At 46.0% G+C, this 12,540-nt stretch overlaps 1 protein-coding gene across 1 annotated transcript in view; it reads left to right on the forward strand.

Moving 5' to 3' along the window:
• Positions 1-12,015, forward strand: part of LOC144593835 (dynein axonemal heavy chain 6-like) — a 317,525-nt gene extending 305,510 nt beyond the window's left edge. Inside the window, exons 80-85 of the mRNA XM_078399952.1 lie at positions 2,697-2,893; positions 4,445-4,557; positions 5,578-5,684; positions 6,254-6,408; positions 7,088-7,234; positions 11,447-12,015. Coding sequence (XP_078256078.1) covers positions 2,697-2,893; positions 4,445-4,557; positions 5,578-5,684; positions 6,254-6,408; positions 7,088-7,234; positions 11,447-11,665 — 938 coding nt within the window. The 3' untranslated portion in view covers positions 11,666-12,015. The remainder of the gene's footprint in view (positions 1-2,696; positions 2,894-4,444; positions 4,558-5,577; positions 5,685-6,253; positions 6,409-7,087; positions 7,235-11,446) is intronic.
• Positions 12,016-12,540: the final 525 nt, after the last annotated feature.

Genomic DNA, 12,540 nt, shown 5'->3' on the forward strand with positions numbered 1-12,540 from the left:
AAACCCATTTACTTTTCTAAAAATTCAATAAATGGAGACCATATTTTTAAAAATAACTCAGGTTTGTCGATTAAGGCAAACCTTATTTTTTCCAAATGCAGGGTCTCTGTCATTTCCATAGTCCACATTTTAATTGTGGGGGTTATTGGTTTTTTCCAAAATTTAAGTATTAGTTTTTTCGCAGTTATTAGACTGTAATCAAGAAAATGTACCTGACTTACTGTAAAATTTGTAGTATGTTCTGATAATCCTAATATAATTAATTTTGGGTCCATATCTAATTTTTTATTAATAACTTTAGAAACTATTTTTAAAATCTCCAACCAGAAGTTTTGCATTTTTATACAAGTTACGAAAATATGAGTTAAATTAGCTTCTTGAAATTGACATTTATCACACATAGGAGAGATACTAGGAAAAATCCTATTTAATTTCGTCTTCGAATAATGTAATCTATGTATTATTTTAAATTGTATTAAGGAATGTCTAGTATTCAATGAACATTGATGTATATGTTGTAAACTTTCATCCCATATATCTTGCATTATAAATTGATTCAATTCGTCCTCCCATGCTCGTCTATAAGATTCTGATGACGGAATGTCAATGTCAAGGAGAATATTGTAAATAAAAGATATTAATTTATTTGAGTTATAATGTCGATTCAGGCATACATCAAGTGTTTCTGGACCTCTAAACTTATATTTTTGCATATGTGATTTTACATAATCTCTAAGTTGTAAATATCTAAAATAATTATTAACATGTAATCCGTACTTCTGCTGTAACTCCTGAAACGAAAGAAAAGTTCCCTTATGATAAAGATCTCCCACCCTTTTGATTCCATAACTTTTCCATTGAGCAAAGCCTCTATCTAAGACAGACGGTTTAAAAGAAGGATTATTCGCAATAGGAAGGAAAACAGATAATTTACTCAATTTTAATGTAAGCTTTAATTGTTTCCAGGTACGGATAACACTATGTATAATGGGATTACCTCCATATGTTTTTTTATTTAAATTTATTGGAGCTAAGAGGATCGCACCAATATCGAATGTTAATCGCCAATTGTGTAAACAAAAATAAGTAAATAAATAAAAGTAAAACATAATTCAGAGAAAAATGGCCAAAGATCTGTCAAATAAAAGATAATGCGACAAAGCGGGAAATCGCCCAAGAAAAATAAAAGAAGCGTTTTATCTCAATGATGAAGAATTTTTGAGCTCTGATGTGCAGAGGGACCTGAGGTCTAACTCCATTATTCACCCGAGGCTGGTATGCAGTAAAAGCAAGTAATTAGGAAACCTTCACAAATTTTATTGCTGAAAGATTGAACACAAAATTCGGCAGCTTGCGCTTCCATTATATGGGGCAATGCTGAGAACATATCTGGACTATTATTTACAGTATCAGTCATAGTCTCGTACTGCACAGAAACAATCCCCAACTTGCCCATGCTGACCAAGATTTGCCATCTACACTAGTCCCACCCTGCTCGCATTTGGCCCAGATCCCACTAAACCTTTCCAATTCAAATATCTGTCCAAACATCATTTAAGTGTTGTTATAGTACCTGCTTCAACTACCTCCTCTGGCAGCTCGCTCCATATACCCACCACCCTCTGTGTGATAAAGCTTCCCCTTAAGTTCGGATCAAATCATTCCACTCTCATCTTAAACGTATGTCCTGTGGTGGTAAAAGACGCTGTGCATTCACCTATCCATTCAGTCTTCTTACTGAAGGAAAGATGGAATAGTACAGCACAGGAATAGACCCTTCTGCCCATCATGTCCATGCCGAACGCAATGCCAAGTTAAACCCTTTTCCTCAGGCTGCATGTGATTCATCTCCCTCCATCCCTGCATTTCCACGTGTCTAAGATGTAAAGGTGTGAGAAGCAGTTCAGAGAAGGTTACCGTGTTGATGCTGGTAACGGCCGGCTTGCCTTATGAGGAAAGGTTGGACAGTATCCACTGGCGTTTTGAGGAGTGAGGTATTGACAAATACGAACCTGAGGGGTTTTGACAGGTTGGATGCCAGTTCGAAAGGGTGGTGGGCTCCCAGTTGCCAGTTCTCCTACCAAGTATTTCAGAGTTGAGCTCTCCAGCATGCTTCCTGTATGCTTCCTAACCATCCCTGTTGAGTTACCAGTAGCGGGGCAGCACAGTGGCACAGCGGTAGAACTGCTGCCTCACCGCACCAGAGACCCGGGTTCGATCCTGACCATGGAGCTGTCTGTGTGGAGTTTGCACATTCTCCCTGTGACTGCGTAGGTTTCCTCCGGGTGCTCCGGTTTCTTCCCACATCCCAAAGTTGTGCAGGTTTGTAGGTTAACTGGCCTCCGTAAATTGCCCCTAGTGTGTAGGATGCGAAAGTGGGATAATATGGAACTGGTGTTCTGGTCATCAATGGTCGGCATGGACTAGGTGGGCCGAAGTGCCTGTTTCCACTCTGTATAACTAAGCTAAACAAAACCAGTAGTTGACTGGCTATTCTCACTCAGGCTCTCCACTTCCAAGACTCTTACGAGGGTAACAAAGAGAACCATGGCACTTTGTACAGTGGTCCATCGGACCACTCCTATCTGTTCTGTATGTCACTGGCCCAGGAGGAGTTACACTGTTTTCCTTCCCCAATGCCTTCCTTCTTCAGTGTTACTGTTTCATCAGCCGTCCTCTCCCTTCATCTTCACCAGGGTTCGATGGTTTGGCAAACTCGGCACTGCTGACGGTCTTGCGGCATGAGATCGGTTGCTTCAACCAGCTGCTGCAGGTGGTTAGATCCTCACTGCAATCCCTGTGCCAAGGGGTGAAGGGAAAGATCATTCTGACAGACACTCTGGAGGAATTATACAACTCCTTCCTCAACATGAAGATGCCGAGGCTTTGGCAGGTGAGGCAGTGTGCTTGCCTGTGAGATGATGTGGATGGTGGATGGGGAGCAGACAGCTCCAGGGGTTCAAGACCAGACACCAAGAACAGCCATGTTGCTTCAAAACATAAACATCCAGGCAGAATAAAACAAAACAGACAAGCAACTTGCCTGTTAATTGGTTCCTGATCCTCAACCATAAACGGGTATAAGCCTTAATGACAAAGCCGGTTTCCTTTGTGACTACTGACAAGTATTAGTTTAGGGCCTCACCTGTTCATTCTGGCTCCAAACAGAAATTGCCCATGTCATCCCTAAAGAGTTCTACTTTTCCCCAACAGGTCAGACATCACCTATGGAGAGAGAAATTGAGTAAATGTTCCATGTTGCTGACCTTTTGTCATATGTTGGAAGAGCTAGAAAGTGACCCTGTTTTAAGTTGCAGAGAAAGGGGGGGGGAGCCATAAGTCCTAGAGCTCTACAGCATGGAAACAGGCCCTTCAGCCCAACCCGTCAATGCCAAACTATTTGCCTAACCGGGTAGGCCCACTTGCCCGTGAGTGGACCATATCTTTCCAAACCTTACCTGTCCAAGCTCTGTGTCTTTAAAATGTCGTATTTGTACCCACTTCCACCAGCTCCTCTGAAAAGCTCATTGCATACATGCACCACCCTCTGTGTGAAAATATCTTCCCTTCTCAACTTAAACCTATGCCCTCTAGTTTCAGGCTCTCCTACTCTGGGGAAAAGACTATGACTATTCACCCTGTCATGATTTTATAAACCTCCATCAGTTCACCCCTCACCCCCTCAACCCCTCTTGGAAAAGTAGTCCCAACCATTTTCCTTCTAAATCAAGCCTTCATCATAAATCTGTTTTACACTCGTTTCTGTTTGATACTGGTATATTGTTGTCATGTGTACTGAGATACAGTGGGAAAACATTGTTCTACATGCCATCCAGACAAATCGTCGTTTAATGACATCCTCACAATAGCAGAGTGACCAGAATTGTACAGTTAAATAACATCCTCGCTGTAGCAGGGCGATCAGAGTCTGCCACTCTGCTGCCCAGTAAAGCAACTTGAGAACATTGACAGTAAGGAGCCAGTGTGCAGATGGTGCTGGCTCCTGGTCAGTTTCACGATCAACAGTCCAGATTCCTGGATATCAAACCAGTAACATGATGATACAGAACACATTCCACACGGATCCCCTTTTCCCAACACTTGGTCCATATTCTTCTATGCTTTGCTAATTGTTGTGCTTGTCCAGACACTTATTAAATGTGGTGAAAGTATCTAATTCCAGCACCCATGAAGGCAGCACGTTCCAGATTCCATGTGTTGCTTGCAGCATAATTAATGAAATTTGCTGCTCGTGGAACAATTATAGCAGGTTACACTTTTCGGTGCTGAGCTGTATTTTTAGCATCGTTCCCCTGCTGCGAGAATCACAGGAAGTCAGATGATTCTCCAGTGTTGGCACCAGAACAGGCTTCAGTACAAATAGACAAACTGATGTCAGCCACACGGGATTAAGGCACTCACCATTGTGTATCCTTCCATCCAGCTCCATTCATACGACTCATGCAGGCATCTTGGCTCATGGATTGATGACCTTATTGACCGTGTGAACTTCTTCAAGAACTGGGCAGCACAGTTTGTGATAGGCGCTCAGCAGAGGTAAGGACGATGAGATCCCAGACTCTGTCTTCAGGAACTGGGTGCCACATTCCTGCACTTCAGTGCAGATCCACAAGTTCCCTAGCCCTGTAGCTCCCTGTCTCTCCAATTACATTATCCACTCCTGACTGATCCTGGCCCACAGCAAGCGAGTAGCCCCAGCCCCACAGGATCAAACCGCCTGGCTCCAGTCATTCATTAGTTTAGTTTAGTTTGGAGACACAGCGTGGAAACAGGCCCTTCAGCCCACCGAGTCCATGCCGACCATTGATCACCAGTACACTAGTTCCATGTTATCCCACATTCGCATCCTACACACTAGGGACAATTTACAGCGACAAATTAACTTGCTAAACCTGTACGTCTTTGGGATGTGGGAGGAAACCGGAAAACCAGAAGGAAACCCACACGGTCACAGGGAGAACGTGCAAACTCCACATAGACAGCATCATAATCACACAGCACCAGATCGAACCCGGGTCTGTGGTGCTGTGAGTCAACGGCTCTACCACTGTGCCACCGTGCTGCCCTGCTATCGGTAACCCAGCAGGGTTAGGAAGCATAGAATGTGCTCCCAATGACCACGTGGGTTTCCTCCGGGTGCTCCGGTTTCCTCCCACATCCCAAAGACGTGTGAGTTTGTAGGTTGATTGGCCTGTGTAAATTGCCCCGAGTGGTGGGGTAGAATGAGTGTATGGGTAGATCGCCCATACACTCTACCCTACCACTGAGGGCAATTTACACAGGCCAATCAACCTACAAACTCACACGTCTTTGGGATGTGCGAGGAAACCTGAGCACCTGGAAGAAACCTACATGGTCATTGGGAGAAGGTGCAAACTCCATATTGACAGCATGTGAGGGCAGGATCGAACCTGGGTCTCTGGTACTGTGAGGCTTTACCGCTGCGGCACTGTGCTGCTCTTTAGTCCCATAGAAATATTGGTAGAACTGTACCTTGAACTGTGTCAATGTTCTCTGTGTGATTCAAATGTCCTATCCCTCTCCAAATCAACATAGAATTTCACCTGCTCGTGACAAGATTGCATCCCAGAGGAAGCCGACACGGCAGACCTGTGATGTGTACCCATCTGCCTTCTGGCTCTCAGCATTCTTCTTTCCACAGGGTAAGGCACTGACACAGGTACTGAGTCTGGGGCTGGATATTCCTACTGGGGGTCTGGGTCTGGACTGGTCCTGCACACCTGTACTGAGACAGGGACAGACCCCAGACTGAGCGTTGATCTATGAACTGGGCATTGACCTATGAACTGGGCATTGACATGTGAACTGGGCATTGACCCCTGATGGGGTATTGACTCCAGATTAGGCATTGACCTGTGGACTGGGCATTTCCCTGGACTAAGCATTGACCCGTGAACTGGGCATTGACCTATGGACTGAGCATTGACCCCTAGACTGGGCCTAGACCTGTGGACGGGACAAACAGGATGTGATTCCTGAGCAGGTAGTTGACCCCGGACTGGGCAATGACTCCCGGGACAAGTTGTTGACCCCAGGGCAAGTCATTGTTGACTCCAGTACAGTACGTTGACCCTGGGCAAGTCATTGTCCCCAGGAGAGGATATTGACCACTGGACTGAGATCGCCAGTGAATCATCTTTAAATGCTCATCAGGGTGAGTTGTTGAAGTGAAGTTCTCGGCCTGGTTGAAACCAATGACCATCCATTGCAGGGTTCTTGACGGCTGTGTTACAGAATCACGCCCGCAAGCACGGCATGTCTGTGGATTCCATCACCTTCCATTTCCACATCCTGCCTTTCAATGAGAATGCTGAGGATTATCCGAGCACGATGTGCTACTCCACTATCGGGACCGACACCTATCAGGTAGGTGTGGGAATGGAACCTCACACCGTACATTGTGAAACTGGTCCAGACATCTCACTGGGTCATGGAAACGTAGAACTGTCCAGCATGGAGAGAGACCATCCACATGATGGTGGCTTTGTAAATGGGGTGGGATCCTAAGAGGGACAAGCAGTGAGATGCCCTGGGTAACAACAGATGCCACAGGTGGTGGGTGGTATATATAGGGCAGGTTCCTGATGGGGACACAGGGAGATGTCTCAGGTAGTGGATGGTGTTTATAGGGCAGAGTTCTGACCAGGATAGGGAGAGAGATTCTGACAAGGATATGGAGAGAGGTTCCCCGGGTGTATATGAGACAGGATCCTGGTAATGACATGAAGAAATGCTCTGGGTGGTGGATGGAGTGCATAGTTCATGTTCATAGGAATAGAATTAAGCCATTTTGCCCAATAAGTCGTCACGTCCAATCAATCATGGTTGATCTATCTTTCCCTCTCAATCCCATTCACCTGCCTTCTCCACATAACCACTGACAACCATACCCCATAGAGCAGACCTGACGAGGATATGGACAGAGATCCCCGGGTGAATATGAGGCAGGATCCCAGGCGATGGATGGTGTGTAAGGGGTAAAGTCCTGACGGGATTCATGCGTACTGTTCTGCACAGTTGTCTTCAAGTGATGTTCTGCTTGCAGGGCAGTGATGCTCCAGAAGACGGGGCCGTGCTATTTGGACTTTACTTGGACGGTGCTTGTTGGGATCCCAATGCAAAGACTCTGAAGGACTCCAAAGTTGGCCAAAGGTTCTGCAGCATTCCTCCAGTCCACTTCCTGCCAGTCAAGGTGAGGGTTACATGCAGGTAGACTGGGAAAATCAGGTTGGAAATGGACCCCAGGAAAGAGAGTTTGTAGAGTGCCTTCGAGATGGATTCTTAGAACAGCTTGTACTGGAGCCTACCAGGGAGAAGGCAATTCTGGATTTAGTGTTGTGTAATGATCCTGATCTGATAAGGGGACTAGAGGTAAAAGAGCCATTAGGAGGCAGTGATCACAACATGATAAGTTTTACTCTGCAAATGGAAAGGCAGAAGGGAAAATCGGATGTGTCGGTATTACAGTATAGCAAAGGGGATTACAGAGGCATGAGGCAGGAGCTGGCCAAAATTGATTGGAAGGAGGCCCTAGCAGGGAAGACGGTAGAACAGCAATGGCAGGTATTCCTGGGAATAATGCAGAGGTTGCAGGATCAATTTATTCCAAAGAGGTGGAAAGACTCTAAGGGGAGTAAGAGACACCTGTGGCTGACGAGGGAAGTCAGGGACAGCATAAAAATTAAGGAGAGGAAGTATAACATAGCAAAGAAGAGTGGGAAGACAGAGGATTGGGACTCTTTTAAAGAGCAACAAAAGTTAACTAAAAAGGCAATACGGGGAGAAAAGATGAGGTACGAGGGTAAACTAGCCAATAATATAAAGGAGGATAGCAAAAGTTTTTTTAGGTACGTGAAGAGGAAAAGAATAGTCAAGGCAAATGTGGGTCCCTTGAAGACAGAAGCAGGGGAATTTATTATGGGGAACAAAGAAATGGCAGACGAGTTAAACCGTTACTTTGGATCTGTCTTCACTGAGAAAGATACACACAATCTCCCAAATGTTCTAGGGGCCGGAGAACCTAGGGTGATGGAGGAACTGAAGGAAATCCACATTAGGCAGGAAATGGTTTTGGGTAGACTGATGGGACTGAAGGCTGATAAATCCCCAGGGCCTGATGGTCTGCATCCCAGAGTACTTAAGGAGGTGGCTCTAGAAATAGTGGAAGCATTGGAGATCATTTTTCAATGTTCTATAGATTCAGGATCAGTTCCTGTGGATTGGAGGATAGCAAATGTTATCCCACTTTTTAAGAAAGGAGGGAGAGAGAAAACGGGTAATTATAGACCAGTTAGTCTGACATCAGTGGTGGGGAAGATGCTGGAGTCAATTATAAAAGACGAAATTGCTGAGCATTTGGATAGCAGTAACGGGATCATTCCGAGTCAGCATGGATTTACGAAGGGGAAATCATGCTTGACAAATCTACTGGGATTTTTTGAGGATGTAACTAGGAAAATTGACAAGGGAGAGTCAGTGGATGTGGTGTACCTCGACTTTCAGAAAGCCTTCGACAAGGTCCCACATAGGAGATTAGTGGGCAAAATTAGAGCACATGGTATTGGGGGTAGGGTACTGACATGGATAGAAAATTGGTTGACAGACAGAAAGCAAAGAGTGGGGATAAATGGGTCCCTTTCGGAATGGCAGGCAGTGACCAGTGGGGTACCGCAAGGTTCGGTGCTGGGACCCCAGCTATTTACGATATACATTAATGACTTAGACGAAGGGATTAAAAGTACCATTAGCAAATTTGCAGATGATACTAAGTTGGGGGGTAGTGTGAATTGTGAGGAAGATGCAATAAGGCTGCAGGGTGACTTGGACAGGTTGTGTGAGTGGGCGGATACATGGCAGATGCAGTTTAATGTAGATAAGTGTGAGGTTATTCACTTTGGAAGCAAGAATAGAAAGGCAGATTATTATCTGAATGGTGTCAAGTTAGGAGGAGGGGGAGTTCAACGAGATCTGGGTGTCCTAGTGCATCAGTCAATGAAAGGAAGCATGCAGGTACAGCAGGCAGTGAAGAAAGCCAATGGAATGTTGGCCTTCGTAACAAGAGGAGTTGAGTATAGGAGCAAAGAGGTCCTTCTACAGTTGTACCGGGCCCTGGTGAGACCGCACCTGGAGTACTGTGTGCAGTTTTGGTCTCCAAATTTGAGGAAGGATATTCTTGCTATGGAGGGCGTGCAGCGTAGGTTCACTAGGTTAATTCCCGGAATGGCGGGACTGTCGTATGTTGAAAGGCTGGAGCGATTGGGCTTGTATACACTGGAATTTAGAAGGATGAGGGTGGATCTTATTGAAACATATAAGATAATTAGGGGATTGGACACATTAGAGGCAGATAACATGTTCCCAATGTTGGGGGAGTCCAGAACAAGGGGCCACAGTTTAAGAATAAGGGGTAGGCCATTTAGAACGGAGATGAGGAAGAACTTTTTCAGTCAGAGGGTGGTGAAGGTGTGGAATTCTCTGCCTCAGAAGGCAGTGGAGGCCAGTTCGTTGGATGCTTTCAAGAGAGAGCTGGATAGAGCTCTTAAGGATAGCGGAGTTAGGGGGTATGGGGAGAAGGCAGGAACGGGGTACTGATTGAGAGTGATCAGCCATGATCGCATTGAATGGCGGTGCTGGCTCGAAGGGCTGAATGGCCTACTCCTGCACCTATTGTCTATTGTCTATTGTTACATTGAACTTTGACATTTCTGTAACAGAAAGTTTGGTCGGGCATGGGACGGGTCCAGGATCTGCAATGATAGATCTGAATTAAGAGGAACCTGAGCACATGCGAAGCTACTCATGACAGGTGCCAAGTTACACTTGGAGAGCCCTTCTGCCAAACTAAGCACCGCACCTTCTACCCAACAGCAGCAGACTGCTGGAGTGATCCACAATGACCACCATGCTATTGCTGTCTCATGGTGTGTTGTACAAAAACATTTTACTCTCCATCAAATGCCACTATTGGGTGGGGAGTCCCTCCTCTACTTGAGAAACCTCACTTACATGAACACTGCACAGAGTCAGTATCAGAAAGTCGTACAGCTCAGAAACAGACCCTTTGGCACACTGCCTCCACCAAGAACGTTGAACCCATTTCTATTGACACTCATTCCATTTACGAGCACTTGGTCTGTAGCCTTCTCTGCTTTGACAATTCATGAGCTTAACCACACACTTCTTCAATGTTGTGAGAGTCTCTGCTTTAACCCACCCCCCTCCCTCAGGCAGTGCACTTCAGATTTCAAACATCCTCTGGAGGGAAAAAAATCTTCCTCTGATCCCCTCTAAACCTCTCATCTTAAATCTATAACCTTTGCTCTTAGACACCTCTTCCCACGGAGAACCGTGTCTTATGATCTACTATATTTATGCCTTTTATTATTTTGTCTAACTCTGTCAGATCTCCCTAAGCTTCCAAGGAAAACGTACCTCGTCTCCCCAGTTCATAGTTGTCAAAATTGAAACGCTCATTCCCAGGCAACATCCTGGTGTACCTCCTCCCTATGCTTCCTTTTCACATCCTTCCTATCATGTGGTGACCAGTTCTGCACACAATATTCCAGCTCTACCTAACCATAATTGTTTAGCGTATTACTAAAACCTCCCAGCTCTCATATTATATGCCCTGGCTAATGAAAGCAAGCATCGGGGGGACCTTCTGCACCACCCCTATTTACCCGTGCCGTCACCTTCAGGGATCCTTAGACTTGTACACCAAGATCCCTGGTCCTCTACCATTATATATGTTGTTGTTGTTCGTCCTTTGGGTTCGAAGATGACCATGACTTCACTTTCAGTTGGAGGATTGGTGACTGTGGGTCCGGAAGTGACTGGTGAGGCCAATCCGGGCCTCTGACCATTATATATATCCTACCCTTTTTTGACCTCCCAACATGAATCACCTCCCCCTTTATCAGGGTTAAATTCCATCTGCGAATACCACATGGCCATTCATCTTATTTAGGCCATTTATGATTTTATAAACATCCATCAGGTCACCTCTCAGCCTCCTGTGGGAAAGAAGTCCCAACTAATTCACCCTCTTCCTATAACTCAAGTTCTTGAGTCTAGGTAACATCTGGTGAAACTCTTCTGCACCCTTTCCAGCTTAGGACATCTGTCCAATAGCTGGGTGACCAGAGCTGTACACAGCACTGCAAATGTGATCCCACCAATGACTTGTACAGTTGTATTACAACATCCCAACTCTTGTACTCAGTACCCTTACCTATGAAGGCAACAATGCCAAACACCTTCTTCACCACCTTGTCTACTTATGTTGTGAATTTGTACCTGTGTTCACTATTAGTCTGTGACGTTTGAATGTTTACTATTTGTCATATTTTATGTAAGAGTGTGTAATATCTGAGCACGGCTTTTAATAATATTTATCTTATTTTAGATTGGCTACCAAGAGGGATGGTCTGAGGAAGCAGAGCACTCCCAGTCGGAGGAGCAGAGTTATGAGTGTCCCCTCTACAGGACCTCTCAGCGAGCGGGTTCCATCTCCACCACTGGCTTCTCCTCTAACTTTGTAATCGCCATTGACCTTCCCACTGTGCTGCCGGCCAGTCACTGGGTGTTGCGGGGAGTGGCCCTCCTCTGCCAGCTGGACGACTGACTGCTCCGAGTGATCCCCTTCCCTCCATAGGGAGAAAACCCAAGCGTGATTCCAAGTCAATCTTTCTCAATCAGTGCCCAATCCCGTGATCCCGACCACATTGGTCTCTTTATGTAATCTCTGTATCCGCTGGCTTTCCAATATCCCACTCCCATTGATTCCCAATATAGTCCTGCCCAGGATTTCATAATCTCCTCCCGTATCGTAGGAATATTGATATTGTTTCCATAACTCAAACTGTGCCCCATGGGGAGTTGCCTGCAGGACAGCCGAGGGGTCAGAGGTAGTGTTGTCCATGCCTCTCAATGCTCAGGCACTGATTCATGTGTCTCAGGAGTCTTCTCAAGCAGTTTGCCTGAATGTTGTTGTGCTTTAACAGAAATTATCAATTCTCCAATGCTTCCTTAATTAAACGATATGATTGTTTTTCCTCCTAAATCAGTTTCTACTCATTTGCACCTATTTAAGCTCCATCCCTTACCATAACTTTCAGAAAAATGGGGCACTGTAGGAGGCCGGATCTCACGTTGAGCCAGCATGGACACTGGGCTGAATGACCACACTGGGTCCAGTGGACCTTCTGTGCTGTGCAAAGTGGAGGAACAAAGTGGCTGGAAGATGCCGGAGCTTTGCCTGTCCAGTGGAAGTTCCAAAAACCATCTGGGGGGGGAGCTCTGAGGGCGGGGCCGTGGAGTGGGCGGTTCTTCGTTGGCGGGGCCCGGGAGTGGGCGGGGCCTGGGTGGGCGGAGCTGACGGCGGCCCCGCGTCCAATTGGCGGACGCGGAACAGGGGCGGTACAGCGCTGATTGACGGGACGAATAGCCAATGGCAGGGCGTGGGGGCGGGGCCGTGTTGCCCCTGGCAACGCCAACACG

The sequence above is a fragment of the Rhinoraja longicauda genome, chromosome 5 (assembly GCF_053455715.1).
Source record: "Rhinoraja longicauda isolate Sanriku21f chromosome 5, sRhiLon1.1, whole genome shotgun sequence".
NCBI lineage: Eukaryota > Metazoa > Chordata > Chondrichthyes > Rajiformes > Arhynchobatidae > Rhinoraja > Rhinoraja longicauda.